This window comes from Trachurus trachurus (genome assembly GCF_905171665.1).
Source record: "Trachurus trachurus genome assembly, chromosome: 10".
In the NCBI taxonomy this organism is placed as follows: domain Eukaryota; kingdom Metazoa; phylum Chordata; class Actinopteri; order Carangiformes; family Carangidae; genus Trachurus; species Trachurus trachurus.
In genome coordinates this window covers 13,230,807-13,257,331 of record NC_139894.1, presented here as the reverse complement: position 1 = coordinate 13,257,331, position 26,525 = coordinate 13,230,807, and the positions used below count along the sequence as shown (strand labels likewise).

The window sequence follows — 26,525 nt, the reverse complement described above, 5'->3', positions numbered from 1 at the left end:
ATACTAAGTCCAGGCTGACAGCAGCACATTGCCAGGTTTTTGATCCATAAGAACATGATCACAGCTGGCAGTTCAGTTTTTGCACTGTTTCACTTACCATTGATCTCAGGACTAAAACACCACATATCAAAGTGGATGTGAGCAGATCCTCGCTGCAGCCTGAGCTTTGAAATAACACTTGGGTGGGTAATGCCACTTCAACACATAACTGAGTTACACATATAAAAGGTGTTAACACTACCCCATGAGCCAGAGAGCGGTGCTTGTGTCAGTGTTATGTTTATGCAGTCCTGCTGGGCTGTTCTGACAAGTTGTTGACACTAATATTAAAACACTACGAACTGGAAGGTCTATGGTGCATGTAAATGTCTCCATATCTTTAAAATATAATAGATGAATGGACATCAGTGTATACAAAAAATATTTTTATTGAACAAAAAGAGGGTTTGTGATAAAATTCAAACATTTACAAAAAATAGATTGCAATACAACAATTTCAAGTGTACAAAGGCAATCTTGAAACTGTGTCAATGCAATAAATCCATATTGCACTCATTATGATTGTTCAGCACATACTTGATTATAAGGCAGATGTTTACAATCCCCAGCTTTGTGAAAACACAACATTCAAAAAAGACACATCCTGATGTAGATCAGTTTCAGCTTTGTTGCAAATAGCATCCTGGACATACTGTACCATGGTTTGAAACCTAAACTGCAACTGCATAACATACTTTGTTCAACACCAGACTTACCTTACTGGTAGAAGATAAAAAGATACAAGCAGTGTAAAATGTGCAGAATTTGAACTCCAGCATTTGGATTCAGAGGAATAAGTCGCTCATTAAAAAAACCCAACAAAAAAACACAGTATTTGCATGCAATCTTAAAAAAGCATGCTTACATGGCTAACTCCACTATGTGACCTGAAAATGTAGACAGCTATAGGCACATATTGCATCTGCAATAACTTACTGCAATGACTGCATTATAACATTCGACTAGATGCAATGAACATTGAAAACAAACGTGAATGTGGAACATTTCAAACAGTGCTTCATAGGAAAGGTTAATAGGCAAGATTTCTTTTATAGGTATAGCGTATTGATTATTCAATACAATCTACTTAAGTCTTGCAAACAGTCATATCAATAATGATTTGAAGTATAAATAATAAATGTTAGTCTGGTCTATACCATATTTTACTGAACAGTAAGATCTTGCTTTGCAAGGTCAAAATGACTAAGACTAATTTGGAGTCCCATTGATTAGCTGATGTCCAGAGTTCTTCAATTTCTTCACATGAAAAATAAAGTGCGATTCTCAGAGTCATTCCTCTCTTGCAAGCTCTCACTTGCAGTTAATTATTTCACCTCCAGGAAAATAACTCCTGTGACACAGCAGCAAAGAACAGGAAGTTGTAAGGTCCTTCTTTGCATAGTTAGTTAGAGTTGAGAAGTCCTTAATGTGGTCCCTGGGTCTTTGGTGTGGAAATGAATGGAGATCGTTACATGAAGCACCCATCACATAAGCCACTGTATTTCTTAACACATCACTTTCACACCATGGCAGGATTGGGATAATTGTGTGTTTTTGTGCAATTCAGGCATTCCACTGATTATTCTGTGGAGCCACAGCTCATGTCTGAAATTCATCTTGTGCATCTTTTATCTGCTTTGGTTCTCCAACGCTTCTATCATGGCTCTGAATCTTGAGTTTTCATCTGCCAGCAAGGCTGCAGGACTGTCAAACTCCAAAATCTATGAGAATGAAAGGGATAAAACAAAATAAGCAGCAGAATATAAATTCAAAGGTTCAACACACTCTTTCCATGAACTTGTGTACGGAGAAAAAAATAATTAAGCCATATTTCTTCCCTATAAACACTGCACACTCAAAGGTCTTGCATCTTTAAGTTAGTGATAGTAGTTGAGAATTTTAATGTGTGGAAAATGTTGTCCTCAGACAGCCTCGTTGTCCTCAGGAGAATGACACAAACCACTAACTGATCCCTAAAAGATACTTTGCACTCATCACACATTTAAGTTGTCCCGGCTCTGTGGTTAACATTCAGGCAGAATAAGCAATCAACCATCAAAGCTGAACACTGTATGTGCCTGATATCTGCTAATGCAATAACGAGCATTACACCATTTAGAGATAATTATAAAATAAAGGGAGGCCATGGAGCATGGATTCATGTTCAACGTGGCAACAAATTAAGGGTAGATTCACAACAAGAATATTATCTATCCCAGTCGGGCTGAACTGTGCAATTATTGCATTGGTACACACCTGACCATTATCCAGCACCATGACCCTGCTGCAGCTCATCACCGTGTTGAGGCGATGGGCGATGATGAGGGTGGTGCAGCTGCCGAACGCACAGCGAATGGTCTCCTGGATGAGGCGATCCGTCTCAGTGTCGATGGCTGCCGTCGCCTCATCCAGTATGAGAACCTGAAAAAACAGCAGAGAAGCGAGTGTTACTGTGTGAATAATAAAGGCCAGGCAACAAAACCGATGACACTAGCGACACAAAGTCTCTGTGTCTGTGCTTGTGGATAAAATGTTAAACTGTAAAATGTTATTGGTAAAAAAAAAAAAAAGCATCCTGTTCCCATTAAATTCTGCCCTATCTGCTGCTCATTCATGCTCCAGTTGTTACCCAGCAGATGGCAGTGTTATCTCATGCAGGGACACGTGAACGCTGACAAGCAGAGCGGTCTAGTTTTTTCATTATTAACGTGAGGAGCATGTCTCACTTTAAGCGGCACCAATCATCGCCCCATGCCAAACAATGTTCCACATGTAAATGAACAACGGCTGCATTATACAATCTGCACCTTGCTGTTGCGCAGCAGGGCCCTGGCCACACAGAGTAGCTGTCGCTCTCCCACTGAGAAGTTCTCCCCGTTCTCCGTCACCTCTGAGTGGAGGGAGTGAGGCAGCTGGCTGACCTGAAGAGGGTCACACAGAGGTAGAAAGTGGGGAAAAAAGCACATGGGTTTAATCCAAGAAATGAATCTTTTGCCACAATCTAACAATGTTTCACAGTCTTGTCACTTACCATCTCTTTAATGTGCGTCTTTTCAAGAGCTTCCCATATCTGAGAATCAGAGTATTGATCCCATGGGTCCAAATTGGTCCTGTCGGAAGGCAAGCAACAATTTTGCAATTCATTACCTTGATTAAGCATTATGACAATTTCACACTGAAATAAAATGTTTATTGATGAACCCTTGTCTAATTAACATTCATTCATTTTGTTTTTGAATCACTCTGTCCGTCTGTTAACTTTGGACTATCTGTTCTTGTATTTCTCTTGGTGCCTTTTTTTTTGTTTGTTTTTGTTGAGATTTCCCTCTGGCATGGCTTTCCATAAACACTAACAGACAGCGCTCAGATCACTGCTGGAACCATTCACAGTAAATACGTTTCCCCAAAATCTGTCAGAAATGCCCGCTGGCAAATGGTAGAATGGGGGAATGTATATAAACAGGATCACAGACAGACACAGACTGACCATATATAATATACCCGACTTGATATCCACTGTTCACTTGGGATGTAACTAAATTTCTCATGCAGCTTTAAAGGCACACTTCTGCCTGCAGCAGGGAGTAGCCAGCTCTAGCACACATGCAGACATTTATTGGAAAAGCACAGCTGACACCCATTTACACTACACTGTTGCAATATTAAACAGAGAGGATTTTCAATGAGTAGGTGGTTTAATTGCCAAGTTGTCTCTGCTCTGCTTACTCTTCGAAATTATGCAGGAAACTGAATTAGATACAATTCTTGCTAATAGAAGCGATTATCATTAGATTACCTGACGGTGCCAATGAAGAGCACAGGCTCTTGAGGAATGATGGCTAGCTTGCTCCGCAGGTCATCCAGACCAATCTGTGCAATATTGATCCCGTCAATGATAATAGAGCCACCTGTCAGCTCTACAAGCCTGAACAGAGCTACGCCCAGAGAGGACTTCCCTGAAAACACACACACACAGAGAGAAGACACTTGTGTGAACAAATGTGTGCACGAGTCAGAACAGAGATGTAAGCAGCGAAGATGAAATCGCTGCTGGCTCGGGAACACAGAGCGTCACTCATACCTGATCCTGTGCGTCCCACAATGCCGATGGTCTCTTCGGGCTGAATGGTGAAGGACAGGTTCTTGAGCACCAGCGGCAGATCATCACGATAGCGCATCTCCACATTGTGGAAGGTGACCTTTCCCTGCTGGGGCCAGGAGGGGGCAGGAGCATCTGCCTCAGGACTTTGTCGCGGTGCTTCACTCTCCAGACACTGAGATAAGGAGCAGGCGATAGGTATCAGGTATTAATCTCTAAATCTCTGTGGAGGTGCTTGCCCCCGAACTGATTTGCAGTGATTTTCTCTTCCTGTGCTTTTCTTCACATTTGAAACAAAAAAAAAAGTTCTGAGTTGATATTCATATCCATGTGGTTCGATGGCTGTTGTGTGAAACACGCCCTGTCATGTGCTCTGGGCTGTGTAAAGGCCTCATACTGGGTTTCTATTTGCTTCTTGCTGTGTTTATCACACGTATACAATCACATGTGCACAACAAGGATACACACACACGCCTGAACAGGCCAAGTGCCTCTAAATTCAACAGTAGCAAGCTGTACCGTGTCTGATAATGTGATTCTAAAGTCTCGTGTCCCGGTCCGACCTTGTGCAGAATATCTGAGCGCCACATAATCCACCTGGGTGCACTAATCAGTACTCTTACCTTTATATAATGATTGATCCTCTCAACCGATGTAAACCGAGCCTCTGTCTCTGAGAGCAGCCTCACTGTAAACTGAAACAGGCCGGTCAGCTGCAGGTGAAAGAGAAGCAGAGACAGGGGGGTGGAAGGTTAATGATTAACACTGTCACAGTAATTACTTTGAGACGCTCGCTATTCAAATGAGCCACTCCCCTTTGATGAATGAGCTGTGCAACATTGCAAACAGCCTACGAAACTGTTTTGCAGATTTGGCTCCTTGATTGATTGTCTGCCATGTCCTTGTCCATGATGACACTCACTAAAGTACTGAGCATTTAAAAAATAAGAAAACCAAATATTTGATATTTCATCAATGAGGTAACAAATATTCCTTTAACACATACTGTGGAAAATAGAAGTAAGTACTTATTTGATGCATTTTCCAACAGCAGTTAAGCAAAATGTTAAGCTACTGTAACAGTAGCATGAGTGGAAAGTGCAGTCATAAAGTCAGTGAACTGAATCAGACCAAGTATGGTTGTGAGTGCACTGAGCTGGACTTCAGCGGTTTCTGTTGCCTATGAATTCAACTAAATTCCTCTGTAAGAGGAGGGGTTAGGAATGCGTGATTTATCACACTGTCTCACTTTAAGCTTTATTTATCTATGGAGCAGTTTAAAGAAGTGTGAACAGGCTTTAGCTCAGATTTACATCCAAACAGTTGGCTGGTAAGACGGGCTATGGAAACAACCCCATTACATAAATGCCAAGTGTTGAGACAAAAGTAAACCTGAAACAAAACAAAATGCATTTGTGTGGTAGCTGCTATAAACTAGAAGAAGCTTTACTTCCTGACATTTCCTACAATGTCTGAGGCTTTAAACTACAGTTTTCTCAACCTTCAGACTCTGGCTGCCAGTGTTTCCATTCATCCCTGTGTCAATGCGCGTGTCTGTTTACAAACCTGCACTGCGTACGATATGGCCAGGCCCGCATAGGCTGGAGGTATTTGATTGTGCATGAAGACAATGAGAAGTGCCACTGCAGTGATGAGAGAGATGCTGATGAGGTCCAGGCGGACAGCCAACCATCGCATTGCGCAACTGAAGAGGTAGTTGGAGGCCTGGTTGGTGTCCAATAATTCCTGATATCTGAGCAGAGAGAGATGAACCCATTTCAGCCAGAACAAAGGCAGGCAGAACTTCTCTACATATTCTGGTATGAAGCTTGGTGTATCTACTTAAAACTGAATAACTACAAGCAGAGATAAGTCTCTGACTGACACGCTCACCTTTGGAGGAAGTCATGACCTCTTCCATATGCGTGGATGGTAGAGAGTCCCTGAAGACTGCTGGTGAGGTGAGAGGTGAATGGTGATTGGCTGATGTTCTCCAGGCGCTTCAGCTCACGAATCATAACCCTGGAAAGGGACAAAGATTATCTTTTACATTTAGTGTGTGAATGTGTGTGTGAATGGGTGTTTTGGGTATCGTTAAAGCGCTATATACAGACCATTTACCATTTACCATTTAACTTCATACGATGGGGAACTAACGTTTCACTCTGAAGCATGTGAACGCAGGGTAAACTGAAAATCTACATAAGAGAATATTTTAAAAATCCGGTATGAAATTTGGAGACCAAGCCTTTATGAGAGTGATTTGGTGTATGTTACAAATCAAAGCTTGCACTTCACACTGACTTGTAAGATCTAGGAGGGAGCACAGACAGTATTACATCTTCACACTGAGACACCACCGAGGAGCGAAGGAGTGGAAAAGTGCATCAGCTTTAATGACACACTTGTGTGGCAGACAGGGAATAATGACACAGTGGACAGAGAGGGATTCGATTCACAAGACAGCGGCCCGTCCTCCTGGTCGTTTCCCCCACTATCTGATGCATGTGCCATGTTCTGAGCGTGATGTCACACACACACAGCCAGACAGACAGACAGACACCAGCGCCGCCGTCGACAGGTTAGTGTGAGTGAGAGAGGTTTATTGACAAAGGTGGGCTGTCTTTCTACTTTTAGATGCCAAGATAGAATGGATGGTGCGTGTGAATTACAAGTCTCCCATGAATCATTTGGTTTTCTCATAAAAGCTGAGAAGAGAGAGGGAAAGAACATGACACTTCCCCGCTCCGGGGCTGTGATCCAGACAAACATGTTTATGCCCTGGGCGGTTTCATTTCAGAATTCAATAAAGGCTGCTTTAGAAGTGGGAAATTTCAATGGGAGATCCAGTTTGATGTAACAGCCATACATATCCTGTGATGTCGTGACTCTTTAAGACACAGTGCTTCATTATTTTAAAACAGAATTGCCGAAAGGTGATCACTGGCTTTTGTTAACAGCTGGGGATCATCTCTTCCGCTCGCTTAAGGTAAGGTTAAAGCTCAAAGTGTGTCATTCATTTCAAATCGCAGTGTATACGCATCGAGTGCCTCTTAAATGATAAATGGAGATATTCTGTGATTAAATTGCTCCCCGAAGAGACAAGATGGTATCAGACTTGATTAAAGGAGTCAAGAACTCAGGTTTATGTGGGGACAAGATATCAACTGGTACATATCTGCACCGAGGGAGGAGATCAGAAGTTAACCTGAAGCAAATCAAATGCGAGTACACTGCCAAATTCGACTTTGTCTGACAAATACATTTTCAAATCAAATCTGTCGTATGTCAACACTGCATGGTATGATGATAAAAAAAAAAGAAATACATGTAGTACATGTAACCACTCATGCAGCCTGTTTTTGTACTTTCAGATTTACACCTCAACAACAACAACAACAACACTGAGACTCATGTTCTTCTATATCTAGCAGATAGAGGAAACAAGATATTGTGGTTATTTCCCAAGATACCAGCGAGCTGTTGTTCCCCTCGGTGAATTCACCTTTATTGCGCAGTTGCTGCAATGCAATGACTAAAGCAGAGTCATCGGATCAACCAGGGCTCTCCTGCAACGTTCACCGCTGAACAGATGCTGAGAGGATTTAAATCAGTGATCGTAACACTCACAGATTAGACTATCACTACACTTCCTCCACTGTCTATCCTCAGTCAGTTACTGATAAGAAAAAATATGCAACACTTAAAATCATATTCATACAGTAGCACAATATGCTGCGTTGCCATGTACATAGTTGATCAGTAATTGAAAGTGAAGCCTGAGCCTGAGCTCAAAAATCACCATCAGTCGCACAGAAAGCTCCTTTCACTAACAGCATTTTATATGCATGAGATGCTGTAAGACTTGATCGTTTCCTTTCTTTTTATTTAAAACTTGCAATAACAATAAATGAGAAAATATTAAAGAGAGAATAAGTGATAGATTTAGTCAGAATGGCACATTATAATCTCATTTACATTTCATTATGAAAGAAAAAATCCCAAATTCACAGAGAATTGTCACATAAGTCTGGGGCTCATTATTCTGTTGTTTCAGCTGTGCATTTTCTATGGATTTGTGTGATCACTCTCATCAGCCTTTTGATGCAGCAGCAGCAGCAGCAGGGGGACATAATCAGAACAACTCTGATAAATGCACCGTAAATTACCTGCCAAGGACCGAGCAGTGGGCAGACAACATTGTTTACCAACACAGTTTAGGATAAAGTGAAGGAAGTTTTAAAAGGTAGTGTTTTAAAAGCCAGAGCCATGAGAAGATGAGCTGAGAGTCTGACCTGGAGACGCGGTTGACTACGCAGAGGAAGATTCCCAGGGGCAGGATGGAGACCAGGAACCACGGGAAGACGATGCCCACCATTCCCAAGCAAAACAGCACCAGGGTCAGGTTCTGCAGCAGCATTTCAGCTTGCATGGTGAGACGAACATCAACTGTGGAGGAGGCATATCATGTGTCAGTCACATTGTGCGGTGTTGGATATATCTATTTCCACATATGAAGAAAATGTTCTCTATCTAGTGTCTTTTTTGAGTGTTTATTTATCTAAGTGTAAAAAAAAAGATATTCAAGTAACAAAGCACAATGGGATTTACAAAAATATTGTGTAGGGAAACAAACCCAATCATCCAAAGACATAGCAACCCACAAATGTCAAGCAAGAGACACCAATGAAGTGGATAACAAGCAGCCAATCGCTTGGGAAAACACTCCCGTGTCAAATCACACTGTGTCTTGGCACAGCACCTTGTCAACCAGGGTGACTTCACTGACTGAGAGCTCTCTTGGGGGGGAAAGGTTCACAGTCAAGACAAATCAAGCCTCACCCTCATCCATGTCCCTGGAGAAGCGGGTCAGAATACGACCCAGAGGTGTTGTATCAAAAAAGTGCATGGGGCTGAGGAGGAGGCGGCGGAACAGCTTGTCATGGAGCGCGGAGGCAGCCTTCACCGTGCACTGTCAACACAAACAACAGCCGTGTTTGAACACGAGACCTGACACGTATAAACAAACTGCTTTAAGAAACATAGGGAAACAGTCACAGGCTCGGATAAACAGACAAGTTGGGAGGAAAACTGTCGATGCGCTCAGCCTCAAACACAAAAACACACAATGGATAAATACAGTGGCACGAACGTGTTGCCCGCAGAGTTGCAAACACCACCTCACCATATGCTAAGGATGTGCACAGTGGTGGGTACTTATTTTTCCCCGGCTCGCACGAGGCACGCTGTCAAATCTTCATTTATAATGAGCTTGTGGGAGGCTGACATAAAGGTCATGACCTAATGTGCAAGAGACATTTCAGCAATTGGACAGAAATTACATGTGGCAGCAGAGAACAAATTAATTCTATTAATGGAATATTCAACACTCCCAAAGATCTCATCACAGCTAGGGGTAAAAAAAGATTAGCCATCTTTGAAAAATTAGCAATTTCAAGTGGCACGCATTAACGTGGGGACCCGACCTCTGCAATGCGGTGTCAGGATGGGTTAGATTGAAAGAGAGGACGCGCACCCGAAGGGGCACTGACACACATGCAAACACACGCAAGTATGCACACATTCGCGCACGCACAGACACACACAGACGCACACAGCTTTCTTTTCTCTCTGCCCCTTTGTCTCTCTTGCACTCACAGACGCACACAAACACATCACACACATTTTTGCTGTTGTAAAGCTGCGCGACATGGTCGTGGACAGATAAATGGATTTGGCCCACAGGCATTTTCAATTACAGCACTGGAACCATGAGAGCATGAATGAATGACAATAAAGACAATTAAGGAGGAGCACTGCTTAACTGTAAAGCCATAATATGACAACTTTCCATATTCCTTTCAAACACCACTGTCACTTGAAAGTTCATCAGTGTTCAAGAGGACAAAGCGGGGGCATAAAGGAGTGTGTGTGTGTGTGTGTGTGTGTGTGTGTGTGAGGGGGGTCTCTGAGGAAACACAGTGGGGGATGACTTACCTTCACAAACACCAGTCCTCTCAATGTCTTCAGTAATAAAGAAGCTCCCATGGTGACGACGTAAATAGTTGAGTAGTACTGAATGTGAGGGTTGAGCCTCATGCTGTTGCTTGCCGTCGTTTCATTCACCGAGATTAATGATGTGTTCTGAGGGCAGATGGAGCAACAAATTACCGAGAAATACTGAGAAGAAAAAAAAAATCATTTCCCCCCCCCCCCCCACATAGGAATTTTGCTCTAATGAATTTGAGAAAAGCCCACGATGGCATACAAAAAAATACATGAAAAATCAGTCAGTTCAATGATGTTTACTATTCCAAGCACATTTCTCAATGGCAGCCAGTGCCTGCTTTGCCGCACATCTGTTTCTTCACTGCTCTTGCTTGTTTTTAATTAAGTTTACCGTGGTGCTGTTACTTTTTTAATCATGCGCATTCAGATTAATGCTCGCTCAGCTGACACAATTCACTGAAGCATAGTAGTTATTTTTCTTTTGGGAGCCAAACACACTAAAGGGAGCCGTCTATTATAGTAAAGCTCCAAACTCACCCCGCTGCCCTGCCTGATCCAGTGGCTTAACCACCAGTTACAGAAGGCTATGCTGCCCGTGGTGGAGAGGAAGAAGAAGACGTTGATGATGAAGACTATTGCACCTCCCGCCGCTTTGATGTAGGCACCGTACACCGACCAGGCGACGGCACCAGAGCCCTTCTCTTCAGCTTTCATCAGTCGCTCTAAATGAGATGCAGGGAATGAAGTGAGGGAGGAAGTTTAAGAAAGAAAAAAAAGTAGAGCAAATAAGTTACTTGTGAATGTCTGTGGCAAAAAAACAACAAATATTTAGCATTCATTCTATATTTGGAGGATGAAAAGTGGCAGAGTCTCTCACCTCCTCCCTTGCTTTCCACCTTTGGTTTAACCTTGGCAACATCAACACTACTGTCAGCCTTGTCTGCACCTGCCCTCTGCTGTTTGTTTTTTAAATTCTCTTTCACCAGATTCTAAAAGACACAATGATAAAAGAAGAAAATGAGTTCAGAAACACGCCACAAGCCACAAATCACACGAGCCGGAACAACAAACCCCTGCGAGTCATTTGAACAGAGATATTGTTGACAGGGTCTTTAGCTGCTCACCAGTAAATCAATGCACGCATAAATAATGAAGGTGCCTTGTATGCATTAACATTTCCCAGCTACTAGGGCCTGCATCTCTGAGGCTATGAATTATTCAGCTTGTAATGTTCAACGTTATTGTGTAGTGGGGGCAAAGATGCTTTATTCAGAAGAGCTGGCTCGGTGCCTCAAGTGCCCCTGGCCTTACCTCCTGTTGCATGCTGTTGAATAGGGTGGCGTAGTCACGCTCCTTAGCCATTAGCTGCACATGGGTGCCGTGCTCAGCGATCTGCCCATCCTTCATCAGAATGACGTCATCACACGCAGAAAGGTACTAAAAAAATGAAATGAACAAATAAATAAAAGGCTAATATGACAGACATATTTAGTTCCTCAGACTTTTATCAGCTAATCGATGCTTTTAGAGCAACTCATGTTACTGCAGGGCTAAGACTACAAGAAATTACACATTATGAGGGGAAACTACAATTTCATTAGAAATTCAGTCACATACCTGCAGCTGGTGGGTTACAAAGAGCACGGTCTTGCCTTTGGCAGCACCTTTGATGGCTTTATAGAAGATGTGGGAACCCACACAAGCATCGACTGCACTGAGAGGGTCATCCAGCAGCAGGATGGGGCGCTCGCTGTAGAGCGCACGTGCCAGACTCACTCTCTGACGCTGTCCTCCGCTCAGGTTGGCACCTCTCTCTCCAATCTAGAGAAAGTAAAACACCTCATTAAACTTTACACCAGTTGTGGCTGCACTCATTTCGTTAGATTTACTGAAAGTCCTGTGTAAGTCATTTCAGAAAAGAAAGTTTGCAGGACAAAGAGCAAAGACACTTTGTTAAAAAACAAACTGATACCTCTGTCATGTCTCTGAATGGGAGCTCTGCAAGATCTGGGAGGAGACAGCAAGCTTCCAGGACAGCATCATATCTAATGAGGGAACAAAAATATAAAATTAGGGATAAATATCAGCTCTCATGGCTTTGTTCTTTTAAACTTTCTTCTCCACTGGTTGGTCTTACTTGTCTTGGTCGTACTCGTTACCAAACAGGATGTTCTCTTTGAGGGAGTCATTGAGGATCCAGGCTTGTTGTGACACATAAGCAAAACCACCACTGGCAGCTACATTTCCCTCTAACAGGGTCATCTGCAAGACACAAATTGAAGGTTGGAAGCAGGAAAAAAGCAGAAAGCCCCTTTAAAAAGACCAAAGCTTTTCTTGCTCATTCATGCATGTGTCTTACTGAGGAGGAAAATTAAACTGACCAATCTAAATGAATATCCAGTTGAATCTCACCTGTCCCAGCAGAGCAGACAGGAGAGAGCTCTTTCCAGTCCCAACGCCTCCACAGATCCCAACCAGCGAACCCTAAAAAAGTGGCATTGTGGGAAATTTGTGAAGCAGGCAAATGTTTCTCCAAGTGTTTAATTAAAAAGGTGCTTAATCCACTTAATGCATGTCCGTGTCGTTACCCTCTTAACGCGCAGGTCAATGCGGTGCAGGGTTTTGTGCAGCGGGGGTCGGATGCTTTGAGTTGAGGAAATGGTGCTTTGTGGACTCTCCTGCTCCATGTTGGTAAGGAGACTTTGTGCGTTGGGAGCCTCCTTGTTTCCTTTGCCGTCCTCTGTGGAAATGTACAGGCTCAGCTTCTCCCTGCGCAGCACCCGCTTCATCCCTCCTCGCTTCTTGGGAGGAGGTTTAGCAGCCGGAGCGCGCGCCTTTTCCCAAGCCAGTGTGGCATCTTGAAATTCTACCGCGTTGCTCGGATCCTCCATTTTGGCCAAAACAACCTCTCTGTCATCCATCATGAAGAGCCGCTGTGAAGACAAACACAACGGGTGTCTTTGTGCAGTATTGAGTGTCAACCACACATTGTGATGTGATGTATAAAATCTTGGACTTCCCTTTTTCATTTTGTGCATGAAAAAACAAAGTATGTGGTTTACCATACATGAGGTTGGCAATGTCATGAGATACTGACACTGTTATGATGAAAGCAGTGTCAACAACTATACCAGGACACTTTGTCCAAACTGTACATCATTACTTTAGCATAAAACACAGAATAACCCCAAGCCTTTTGGTGCGTTCTTGGCAGAGGTGCTTGCTTATTTGACCCTCGCTGTGCCTGCAAAACCATCTCTCACTAACGTGTGACTTTTACCGTGTGTTTGGAATAAACTATGTTGAAAATGTCAGTATGTAGAGAGGGCAGCTGTGTTTTTAGCATCAACATGAGCAGTGACACACTGTATATAAATTCTCTGGGATTATTTTAGTATCTTGACCTTTATAGCTTGTATGCACAGTTTGCCAAGTGAGATGTTACTATGTGTTATAACTGTTCACATTATAAAATCCTGTGTCGAATGATGTTAACACCTGCTATCTTTGTGCTTGGCAGAATATTGCTCTGAGGCGGGTGAGGCTGACAGTGTTTGTGTCTGTATTTCTCACCTGAAACCTTTTGACTGCCACAGCACCCTCTGACAGTGACCTCACAGCCAGTGGTGTGACTTTCAGGGCAAAGGTCATGGAGTTGAAAACTGCCACTACAGTGAAAGCCTGCGACAGGTTGTGTAAAGACGGAAGTGGGTCATTAGTTTGTTTGGTTTTCAAGGGCATTCACCCCTAAAAAGTTAACATTAAACATTCACATTTAAAACTGTGGTGAATTGAAAACTTGGTGAATGTATAGTGAGCAGAACATGCAATGGAAACAGAGATGATATGGTGGCTATAAAAAAAAATACCTCGGCTGCAGTGAGGTCGTAGCCTAAGGCCATGTGCAGGGTGAAAGTGCACACACTAGCTATCACCACAACGATGGGAGCAACGCCCACTGTGAGGCTCTGGACTATCCCAGCCCTCTCCAGTATCCCTCTCTCCTTAGATCGCACCTCTGGTGAAGAGATAAGAAACAGAGAGATATGATAAAAAAAAAAGGCAATGGGGAGCAGAAAGAGAGAGAGAGAGAAGAAAAGTAATGGCTGAGTGACTCCCAAAGGGTTCTCCTCTGAACATCCAGTCAACAACACCATAAGAGTCACTAACCAACACACAGCAAGGAGACAAAAATAGATACAAGAGGGAGGACAAGGGCCTCACATCCATACATGGTATGAAAGGGGCCTCAAAACCTGCTGAACCTTGATAACTGTCCAGGTCTAATGCCCGAATCCTGCCCCCCTCCTTTCATGTTTGTATCTCACAAATGCACATGCTTGCTGCTTTGTTAACCTACTTCACTGGGTGCAAACACTGGAACAAAAAGCATCCTTAATTCAGCCCCAGCAGCACTGTGTCTATGCGTGTGTGTGTGTTTGTGTGTGAAATATGAGAGCTCCCTCCTCCTGGTACATGCTATTCCCACTGGGATTCCCTTTGGATGCTATGTGTGTTTCTGCATGGATTATAATAAACCAAAAGTCACACGCGCCAGACAAAAACACTGTGATCATCCTTTTAACAACAATGGGAAGTGAAGGGAACGACATTGTAACGTCTTAAGACTCATTGGCCATTCAGTTGAACGCCAATTAATTATTATTATAATAAGTAATCATGGGAATGGCAGGGGAAACGAGCCCCACCTGGCTAATTTGGAGCATGATTAAAAGGGGAAAATGATCCTTATCCACAGCCTACAGCAATGGCCTCGGGAGAAAAAGCCATCGCTAATTCATGGATGAGTAGAGCTGTCTTGACAGTCATTCAAGATATCATAAGGCCCCAGACACCTTGCAAATTAACCTTGAAGCCAGGGGATTCAAACTAGCCTTGATTATAGATGATGGCACAGGGGAAGACTTAAAAAGAGCAACCTAATGAAAATGGATTTAGGGTCAGGGTTATCTTGCCAGTTCTCTAAAAGGATAAGTCTAATTTCAGGTGATTAACAGACTATTTAGTCACTAATTTGCTACAATGACAGGTGTTCAGATGAGGTGACCCTTTGCTCGGACTAAGTTTGAAATAAAAAGTCAAATACAAGCATGAAACAGCATGAAGTACACATCTCTGGGGAATATCTGGTGCTGACCACAAACAGGAAATGAGCAGTGTGTGAGGACATCGCTGAGTCATTGGGCGACATGGCAGCCACTCACTGTGAATATTCTGTGCAAAGGCATCTTCCCAACAATACATCTTGATGAACTTTATGCAGCCCAAGATCTCATTCATCAGCCTCACGCGCCGGTCAGTCACCACCACACACTTCTTACGGAAATACGCCGTCAGCCTCGATGCAAGCATCTGTCCAGACAGGAATAAAGGAAATGATGACAAGGGTAAATAAGTGGCAGGGGAGGAAATGAAAGCAGACACAATCACATTAGCTTTGCTGCAGACCTGCCCGGGGGACTAGAGTGATAAATGCTTTTCACATCAATACCAGGGTCTCCGGCTGTCAGCCTTCAGCTTAGACTGAGTGTAATTTGAAAATAACAGGTACAAAGTTGACAGGAGATTGATAGCCAAAGAGTTATGATGCCTTTAAAAAGTGCTGGATGTGTTCTTCAACAGTCTGAATTAATGTTAAGATTTTAAAGTGATGAGTACCCGTGTCTTCCGCTAACCACATTTGTAAAAGTTCGAGCTAAGTAAAAAATGAGTCGGCAAAAAAGTCATGTCTCTATTACTTTAGGTGAAATGTTTCTAAAATGAAAATGCATGTCACTGCTGTAATGAGTGGGATTGTTATTTCTACCCATCAACATACAAAGTCTGCAATGAAACAACTACACTCTGTTGTTAACGACAATAACAATCGTCCTTGACAGTCGTTTGTCTGTGTTTGCATGTGTTGTTGTCAATTTATTCTAAAGTGCCTCTTATAAATGTACGATCTATATTGTCTCATGCTGTCAGTGTTGGTGTGGAGGTAGTGAGATTGCAAGGAGAAGACAGACGATATCAGTCGTATCGAGATGCTCTCGCTGAAGTCGTACCATGGCGGGGTAGAAGATGATGAAGATGGCCGACCCCACCAGAGCAGTGGGGCCCAGGAAAAACGTGGTGTAGGACAGACCCAGTATTCCCACTAAGGGTCCACCGGCCAGGAGGCAGCCCACTGACACAGCTTCGTACAGACGCTGGCCGTCACTGGAGCAGATGTTGATCAACTATGGAGAGAGACAGCAATTCATATTACAAATTACATTTCAAGTCTTGAATGAACCAAATCGCTTCATACTGAGACCTCCCTAATGTGACTATAAAATCAATTTTACAAATAGAGTTGCCCTTATTCCTACGTTTACTTGTTGGACAATGATTCCTCTTAAGCTGTGTAATGACTAATCTAAGACGGCCTCCCCTCCCTGGGGCTGTGGGATTTGTCAAGATCTAAGCGGGAATGTTGAAAGACCAGAAATTAAATCCATCTCAATCATCTGCATGTGGTGCCCTGCAGTGCAGGATGATTTAGTTAATTTGGAGATGAGTACGCCTCCAGGGTCGCGCCACCTACCTCGCCCGGACCGATGTCTTTGGTGCTGCGCAGGCGGAGGATTTTGTGGAAGGCGAAAGTAAGAGCTGCCCCACGGAGGCGTGCTGCAGTGCGGTAGTTGACGGCCCACATGAGCGCCAGAGACCAGGAGCGAATGAGTTCCATGAGGAAGATCCCAGCTACTAGGGACAGGCCGTACGGCACACAGGCCTCCAAGCTCTGGGAGTACTCCAGCAGGGCTCGTACCAGGAGTGCCTGGGAACAGAAGGCAAGAAAGGGCACAAAGTGGGAAAGAGGGTAAATGAAAAGCAGGCAGAAATAGTAACAGACAACAAATGTGAGCAGAAAGCAACACAGACAAAAATCAGGAACATTCAAGAGATAAAAGCAGATGGAGGAAGGTGGAAAAAATAACAATGATATGAAAAAGAAAGGGCCCAAATGAGGAAATGTCATGGGCAAAGATAAAGAGGGCCGGGAGCAGATAAAAGGATAAGTAGGAGAAGATTGAAGATAAGATTCACCATCAATAGATCAGAGACCATGCGAGTAAAACAAGCATTAAAAAAAATGGAAAGACTGGTTACAGAGACAGGTAGTCATTCAAGGGCCTGACTGAAATCACATGAAAAGACCAAAAACATTTTGTCATGCGTTGGATAAGATTAGAAACTGATAAAGTGAGAAAAGAGTGGATACAACACTGCTTCATTAGCAAGTGCATTCAATAAATCAGATGGGAATGCAGAACAAGCACGTCATTGTGTAAGAGTTAAGTCCAGTTAATGCTATTAGTTGTGGGTAATGGCAGGCACACTGTGTACACATAACAACACCAAAATAAACAGCTTAGACCGTGTGAAACAATGGGAACAACTGAGGAATATCACAAACTCACAGCTCTGAGCACAATTAACCTTTATGCTGATTGCTTAAAAATCATGATAAGGAATGTTTAAAAATGTCTGCTCTTTGTTGATGCTTATCTCAGGACATGTTTTGGAGGCAAATCTAAGGTCACAAGTGCTGCAGATAAGAAAGTATATTTCTGGACCAAAGCATTCTGGGTACAAACCAAACTAATCTATGGAAATTATATGGGTTTCACTATCTAAGGCTTTGTAATCTCCCTGTATGTTTTCATTTCAATTTCCAGACCAGCGTGAAACGGGATAAAGTGATTTTCAGAAAATGCACCCGGACTTGGGACTGCAAGCCAGCGACCGAGCTGAAAGGCATATTAGCCGAATCAGCGGAATATAAAAGGCAAAGCAGGATTTGGACGGCACTCACGGGCCCAACGAAGCCCGCCACCATTGTGAGGAGGAGGGAGAAGACGGCCACCAGCATGCGAGTTTGGCAGAACCTCCAGAAGACTCTTGTCAGGGATGCGCCCTCTCGCCCTCGTCTTTTCAGCTCGTCGTGCCACAGAAATTCGAGCCTGGAACGAGAAACCAGGAGCTCAGAATGACACCGCTCAATAAAACATCATTACATTGCAGAGCTAAAGTCATGATGAGTTTCAGCTGTTGGTTAAACTTTTTCTTACATGAATTAAGTCTTGGTATTGTTCTGATTAATTGTATGTAAAATTTGGCATTTTTGAAGGGCAACAAAAATCATAAGCGAAAATAATCTTCTCTATATCGCTATTTTACCCTTAAATTAAGTTGATTAAAAATAGACCTGGTGCACTTACAATTAATCAGACTGCCTGAAAGCACAGTGGGGGATATAAACAGTCTGTCAGCGCAGTTGAAAACAACCAAAGAAAAATGAAAGAAGCTTGGCTGATAATAATGTAAAGGTGACCTACAATACACCATGTATGATGCATTACGTAATTAGACAGAGAAAGGTATCACCAAATATGTTGAAGACGTGTTAACGAGCTTTTATCGGCGCATAATGCCCGTGGAAGAGGGTAAAACATCTTGTTGGCCAAATGCATCACGGCTAATGACTCTATAAAGCAGCAGCATAGCAGCTGCAGAAAGTAATTTACGCCCTAATGACTTTATTAAAAACGTATCAGAGATAGACAGAACATTAAACCAACCAGCCTCTCACACAGCCTGGTAATTACTACTTGAAGTCAAATGGCATTGAATCTAAGAAATTACAATTAACTGCACTCCAATAGCTGCACTGAGCACAGCTTGAGTCACTGGAAATGCAACTTCTGTGAGTATCTTGCGTATCAAGTGGATAATGCACTGTTAAAATAAAGGTAAACATCTCTAAGACTATTATGTCCAAAGCTATGTTAATTCCAAGGGGAGGAAAAAAGGACATAGGTAATTAACCACCAATAAATCAAATGTAAAACAAAAGTAAGATCAACTCATACAATAGGTATGTGTGTAGTCACATATGAATGGAAATGAGAGCAGAGGGGCAACAGCGTGGGATCCAAAGGAGGAGTGATTTGCTTTTAAACATGACTGAAACGCTCCTAACAGCCATCAGCCTCAGTTTGCCAGATGGCAAGCGAAGCTGATGTTCCAAGAGTGTGTTGGCCAGGACATCGCGTCCAAGGTTCGCACCTCACTGAGCACCAACAAGTGTCAACTCTCCCAGGGTGCCCTTCCCATTCCCTCTCTCGCCACCATCTTTGCTTTGCATCAGGGGGTTGCGTAACTGTTCTTGCTATGTAAACAGAAAATAAAGCCCTCCCGCCCCGTGCACACCATCTCCGGGGCCACGCCAATCTGATAGTTTTATGTTCCCATGCTCGTTCATTTCTATGTGCACTCACACAAAGCAGAAAGCAGCGGCAGCAGCAGCACAGACCCTTTAGGCCTGGAGCTAAACAGAACAAGTTATTTACAACCCACACAGTTGTCACCAAACACGAGAGCAAACTTCCTCAAATAGTCTCACCCTCTATACTGCTGAGTAATGGTCCTATGACTCGGCAGTATGCGAGTAATGGGAGAAACGCACTAGTTTTCCTAGTGAGCATTTGAGAACAATGCCCCCTAATAAGCTTATTGTAAGTCCGTATTGTTCATTCATAGAATTAGTACGGTACTACGTATTCCTAAAGCTGTGGTTTGGCAGGCAAACAGTGACGTTTATCTCATGGCCTGTCTCCAGCCTGGCTGCAGTCAGTGGCAGCTAATGAACGTGACAGTGAGACACAGTGCATCGCAGGTAGAGGAGTTAATGACATAACCACCCAAGTCAGGCACTAACTCTCACTGTAATCTCTAATCCCTGCTATTCATAGCAGCCTCCCAGCCTGCCACAATGGTCCTATATGGGACCAGAAACACTGAGTGATCATTAGTTAAGTCCCACTGCACAGACTGAGCACATGTACAAAACAAAGTCCTGGAGAGATGTTCACATGGCGCTGAATAGCTGTTCATCACTGACTATTCTCACACTGGGGATACTGTGAAGCAACCTTGAACCTGTTTTCTTGTTGCTGTCTGCGGTGTGTTTAACCCATTTTATCACCATAGTTATCTTGTTCACATACGGAGCTGGACAAGGTTTCTCAATGTTTGTTTGAAAAAGAAAAACAATCCCGGGGAACCTGCAGTGTGAGAGTGAAGTCACATTGTGTAGATCAGTTCACATGAGTATCACGTCCTGATAAAACCAAAGCTCCAGTGGGTACCAGAAACTGACAAACACGACTTTTCACCTTTCCTCCATTTCCACGGTTACCAACCAGGCAATGCAGCACAAAGAGTCTCACTACATGCTAGTAATTTGATTGTTTCTAATTTCTGTAAGGGAAGTTTCCCGACGGATGTCCAATATCTACTGGAGCACATCTTGCAGTTGTCAGCTAAACTTCAGACTGTCTCTTATAGAAGTATCATGTGTCAAAAATATTCTTAAGAGCTTTATTCTCAGAAAACAAGGGACAAGCTAATAATCCAGCAAATGTGCTTGATGATCTCACAAGTCAGCAAATCTCTCAGAGAGGCCAAAACCAAACTATACATTAGCTTTATGTTAGCTTTTTGTTTTTAGTTAATTTGTTTTGAGTTTGCTACTCAAACACAAAACAGTGCTGCACTTTCATTGTTTACCGATTTTAAGTGTGACGTGTTGCAGCAAATTGTTTTACAAGGAAACAGCCCATAACAATCCACAGTGCCCATGTTCACTTTAACGAAGGAACATGTCAGTGAGGCTCACTGATGTGTTTTTAATAGTTTTTGGATAGAAAACAACAAAACAGCAACCACACACTCAAAACACTGTGTATATATCAATTTATTGCAAGCTTTCGGTCATTGTGACCACAATCGGTCATTGTGACCACAATGACTGATTGTTTGTGACCACAATGACCGACTGTGACCACAATGACCGAAAGCTGATATCTGATTATATCTGATTGATATATGGACAGTGCTTTGAGTGTGCAGTTGCTGTTTTGTTGTTTTCTAAGTTTCAAAGTTCAGCTCCAGCAGTGCTTCGAAGTATTTTGCCTACGGATGAGCGGTGGCCTTTTTGCACTGTCAGTAGTTTTTGAATAACAATGGAGTTCCAAGGTTCCAAGGAGCAATCGCTGTTAATGGAATCCAATCATTGTTGGCTTTGGTCATTACATGGGAGTTGTTGACAATCCGAAAAATACAGCACATCACCAGAATGAGCCTCTTAATGGGAACACGGTATCAACAGGCTAGACTTTGCACAAGGTGTTGCATGTGGGATCAATAGGGGCACTGCAGCATATTGTAGCCCTGAGCACTCACTCACAAAACTCCCTTTTAGTCTTCATGACAGTTGCATTTTCTGTGTGAGTTTTATCTTTTATGAAACTTGACCAGTCACAAATTACTCCTTTGTGGTGCAACCTCACCGTCAGACAAACCTCTTTTCATCACGTCATCTCTCACCTCAACTATGGTTTTCTAGGAATACTGAGTGTCATCATCAAATAGGCTTTTTCTCAACACCACAGGTCACTTTCATCAGGCAAACCTCAGCAGTGCCACAGTTACCTCACCTTTGGCAGTTGATTTCAGAGGCTTCGTGGCAAGACAGTCCCCACACATCATCTATAGACAAACTGGACGCCTTGTAGGCCTTCAGTGCCAGCGGAGAGAGCCAGTGCAGAGTCATAAATGAGAAGAGGCCGGCGTTATCGACTGGGTGCTGGTGTCTGGAATAGAGAAGAAGACGTGGAAACGGGTGAGATGTCTAAAAGGTGCAGGCACACACAGAGGTGCTATGTTTGGGGAGCGGGTCCGCGTCGGCCCGCTGAGAGAGAAGCGGCGCCTTTGCTGGCCGGAGTCATCGAAAGGTGAATCATGCCCACAGTGTTTGAACAGTAATTTGCACGCTCTTCACAGAAATCTGAGAGAGCAGCCAAAAAAAAAGAAAAAAAAGTTCAGGGCAGTTTATCAGTCAGCATATGTTCAAACACGGTGCTGTCTGTCGCTGGGGGATAAGTTCCCCGGGGCCTTATCATGGCCTCCTGCTACTCCCCAACAGTCAGCACATAAGGAAGCATAAACACAACAAAAGTGAACTTTCTCTGTATATGTGTGTTTTTAAATGGGTATCTAGCTGTCAGTGTGCTACCCTAAAACTGCCTGTCTAAGTCTGCTTTTATATTTTATATATATATATATCCACTGACGGATGAAATGACCTCCGGATACGGACGAAAGTGTCCGTATCCGTTTTTACCGTAGGGTATAAATGGGCCTTAAGTCTGCTTTTATATGGCTCACAGTCAGAAAAGTTGCTGCCATGAACTTAAATACAAGTTTGTTTACTTGTGAGTTATCCTGAAGGGCTTTAAAAGCTGCAGGCTTTTGCGGTAGCGCCCTCGTCTCTTTGGTCCCCTCTCCACCGATGCCTCTGCTTCCTCTTCCTCCAGCTCTGGTAGCGGCTGCGGGGAGGACAGCGGCAGGCCCTCCACCCGCCCGGCTGCTTCCAGGGCATCAGGGAACATGGTGGACCCTCTGAGGAGAGAGAGAGGAGAAAAGCCACATTCATCACAAATATATTTCAGGAGTGATAACAGCCGAAAACAACCACAGATGTTTCTCCATTGGTACTTAATAATACTGTTATACTGCTACAGACAAACAGCCCCTATCTCCAGCATGTGTCATTTTTATAAACAATGACAAACTCGTAGCCTCAGGAAGAGCTCCTGGGTCTGATTACATTTGGTTACATCAGAGTTCTTCTGACCTTCAAATTGCTTGCTTTATCCGACCAATTGTCCAAAACCCAAAGATTTTAAGTTCATTATTATACTTAACAAGTACATCAACACATTAGAAGGAACTTGTATGTTTTTGATTGAAAAAAATAAATATAATTATTTTTTGAGCTGGATCACCTAATTCATGAATTATCATTTCAGCTCTATTGAAAAACAATGAAAAACGTCTCCCCACAGTGGTAACAATCTGTTCGAGGGGAGTGATAATAGTTTTTTTTTTCAAGACACTCCCAATCTGACATTTTTTGCTCACCTCCCAGTGGGAAATACATGAATAAAACACTGTTATCTGCCTGCTCAGCCTTCCTCTGACCCACAGAACCATTATAGAGGAGCTGTGTTTTGCTGAATCACCCTCTGAGTCGCGGATAGATTTGAGAAATCACCTTGCTCACAGGTCACAGCCCCTCTCTGGCATACAACTAAAGTGCTTATCTATTTAAAGACGACCTGCCAGCAGCCCCAGGAGCTTGAGAACAGACATCTGAGCTGCCAGTATGTCCGTACACTGTCACTGATCCCTTCAATGGCAAAGCTCCATGACAAGGTCAACCCAACTCGGTCTGGGGTGCAGATTGAGCATCCAGAGAAGCGGTCAATGATGAGATTCGATACAAATGGCCCGGTGGGCACAGAAAGCGAGAGAGATAGAGGGGGAGAATCACATAACAGAATGTGAGGGGCAAAAAGTCAATGTAAAAAGTGTGATGGGAACCAAACTCTGGGGTTGAGAGAAAGCATGAAAAGATGTATTGTCTTGTCCCTCCACAGCTCTTACTGCCTATATCACGTGAAGTTTGTCATATGGCTGTGAACTTTACAGAGGTTTCTTTAAGGAAGGGCTGCACGCTCACTTTGCATGACAGTCAGGATCTTCATAACCCCGTATTCCAGGAACTTAAAAACTCCATCAAACACTTGAAACCAGTAAACCCAGAATTGTAACTTGACCAATTGGTTGGGTTCGATAGGTTTGTAAGAAACGAAAACAAACAGCAGGTTGAGTGTGTTTGATGTGGGCCAACAGACACAGGACAACGACACAGCATCAAAAACAAAACTAAAAATTAGGGCATTAAAAGTTAATAAGTACAGCAATGGTACACAAAGAATTGGGCCAAATCAACATACCGGTATGTTATCTCAAAGACAGATATTGTTTACACTTTATGTTTAGCTGACCCTGTGGTGTTATCAGTTGTTTCTTAGGAACACAAAAAAAAAGTCACAGCATAAGCAATTAAAGATATTAGGTCATTTATTTCCCAATTTTCACATGTTCCTCACTTTAAATGACAAATTAAACTTTTTTGCTCAAGTATTCAAACTGTTATCTGATGAGTGCACTCATTCTATCACAGTCTAGGCTCTAACAATCACTACCAGCTGTAAGTAAGAGTGCTGTAGCGGTGTGTAGTAATAGTTAAAATCAGTGATGTTAGCTGAGTGAAACCTTCATTGACAATATTATACACTTACATTGAAGCCGGCCTCGTTGGGATCACCTTGGCAGCAGCAAAGATCTCAGGTCTTGTGTTTATGAGCAGGAAGTGCTGGTGAAGAAGAAGCAGCTGACCATAGTGTCTCTTTTCTAAGTTGTGTCATTAAACCTGAACTTCTCTTCCACACCCAGCGAAGACACACACACACACGCGAGGCTGCTGCTGCTGCCGCTGCCGCTGCTCTTCTACTTCTTCTTCCTCTTCTTCTTCTCTGGCGGCGGCGTACGGGACTCGGATGAAAACACGGGCAGGAAGCGGCTCACGTGTATGCAGTGCGTGCTGCTTCACCCCCTCCTCCTCCCCCCCCACGGGCACCGTCTGAAACTCACACGGAGCCGCACGGAGCCCTACAGGGAGAGGAATCCCCGCTGTCACTCTTACGTCATAGCGGCTCCGCCAACCGGTGACGCTGCTGCACAGTCACCGTAGCAGCGCCACCAGCTCCATAGTAACGGGAATGATGACGAGGAAGTGAGTGTTCGAAACAAGGAAGTGGGTGGTGGGGGAATCTGATTGGCCGCCCGCTCTGAGCTTTATAACGTGAGAGCAAAGTGCTCCGTTGTTGTTGTTGTTGTTGTTGTTGTTGTTGAGTGTGTGTCTGCGTGCACCGCAACGTGTGTGTAAGTACCGTAGGCTATACAGTATGTAGCCTATACATACAATAATACACTTATAATGTATTTAAATAAAGATAATACAGAGCAAAACATTACAGAAGAAAAAAAAAAAGTCAATATAATATGATAATATCTAATAAAAAATATATAGCCTAAACTTATAAACTGAGGGGAATCTGAAAGTCTTTGAAACAGTAGTAGTAGTCAAGTTATTATCCTAGATAAAAGAGCAATGAATTCCTGACAGCAATTAAAGTGAGTGTCATACTGTATGTAGCTTTTGAATGAGGCCCTTTTGTTTGTGTTTGTTTTAGTTCTAAGTATTTAACACTGACACTCAAACCTTTAGGGCAGATAGCAAGCAGATTTTTGAATATGACATTTAATCAAAGTTGAATCGTTCCTTTGTTATGGATTTTTAATGTAAGTCAGTAAAATTGATTTATATAGCATGTCTACATTGTGCCAATGTAACTTGATACATTGGCTATTAGCTATTTATCTATTATGTTGTATCACGGCACGGGGTGATGTATCAAGCCGCATTACAAAAGACAAAGTATCGCTGCGTGTCAGGATGTACCGTATTACGCATGGCCAGAACGTATGAAATGAAGTGATGACAATAAATAGAATATAAAAAATGAATGAAAGAAACCAAATATAAAAGCACATTAGATAAAGTAAGAAGAGAGAGCTGGAGAGAGGGCTCATAGTAAAAAAAGAAAGATGTATCTTTGTACTAAGCCACTGAGAGATTTATAGATGAGCAGCAGTACTTTAAAGTGTATATCTGAGGAGCTGGAGAGGCCTGAGAGCTGGTGTGAGGTGTTTAATTTTCTTGGTCTTTGTTAAGATAAGATGAAATTTTATTCATCCCCACTGACCCACTTGAGAAAAGTCCATTACAGTTATCTAACCTGCTGTAAATAAAACAATGGCTATGTCTCTCTGTATGTCTTTTTTTTCTTTTTTAGATTTTTATAAACTGGATTACACACTAATTTATTTATTATTATTGTTCTTGTTCCTATAACCCCATAGTAATAGGCATGGTGGCGTATAGAGATTTGGCAACTGGGTTGGGGAAGGGGTAAGAGAAATATTCTGTAGTGCAGTCTTACAAAAAAGAAAAGATGCAGATGAAATAAAGATGATGATGAAGCAATTGTGCATTTCTGGTAAAAGAAATCATGATTCAGTCATGAGTTGGCAAAGATGAAATGCAAATGACATCATTACTTGTCAGACTTGCAGCTATGGCTGTGTTCTTCTGTGTTTGTGATGAGTCATACGTAAGGCAAAATGACCTGTTACAGAGGTGGAAAGTTACCAAGTACATTTTCTCAAGTAAGAGAGTCTATTTTTCCGATCTGTTCACACCTAACTATACATTTTTGAAGGAAAAGCACTTTTTTCTGACTTATTTCTTTAGTTACTAACATTACTTTTAGACATCAAGGTACCATGTCAAGAAGCA

General features: G+C 42.8%; 1 protein-coding gene across 1 annotated transcript; it reads right to left on the bottom strand.

Moving 5' to 3' along the window:
• Positions 1-450: 450 nt before the first annotated feature.
• Positions 451-24,707, bottom strand: LOC310992852 (ATP-binding cassette sub-family C member 5). The gene is made up of 29 exons (XM_083981079.1): positions 24,406-24,707; positions 22,469-22,657; positions 21,694-21,849; positions 18,009-18,156; positions 16,737-16,970; positions 16,216-16,389; positions 15,373-15,520; positions 14,017-14,165; positions 13,721-13,828; positions 12,736-13,080; positions 12,560-12,631; positions 12,285-12,409; positions 12,120-12,192; positions 11,765-11,968; positions 11,459-11,584; positions 11,025-11,136; positions 10,685-10,869; positions 10,136-10,282; positions 8,981-9,110; positions 8,434-8,587; positions 6,032-6,160; positions 5,705-5,891; positions 4,762-4,851; positions 4,121-4,313; positions 3,836-3,995; positions 3,071-3,149; positions 2,847-2,960; positions 2,296-2,460; positions 451-1,760 (listed from the first exon to the last, which is right to left on the bottom strand). The coding sequence occupies exons 2-29, from the start codon at positions 22,645-22,647 to the stop codon at positions 1,668-1,670; spliced, it is 4,179 nt and encodes a 1,392-aa protein (XP_083837205.1). The 5' UTR covers positions 22,648-22,657; positions 24,406-24,707; the 3' UTR covers positions 451-1,667.
• Positions 24,708-26,525: the final 1,818 nt, after the last annotated feature.

Coding starts and splice junctions, on each gene's coding strand:
- LOC310992852 (XM_083981079.1), bottom strand. CDS start 22,647: ATGTTCCCTGATGCCCTGGAAGCAGCCGGGCGGGTGGAGGGCCTGCCG. Junction 12,193..12,284: donor AACGAGTACGACCAAGACAA/GTAAGACCAACC, acceptor TTCCCTCATTAG/ATATGATGCTGTCCTGGAAG. Junction 4,314..4,761: donor GGATCAATCATTATATAAAG/GTAAGAGTACTG, acceptor TCCTTATCTCAG/TGTCTGGAGAGTGAAGCACC.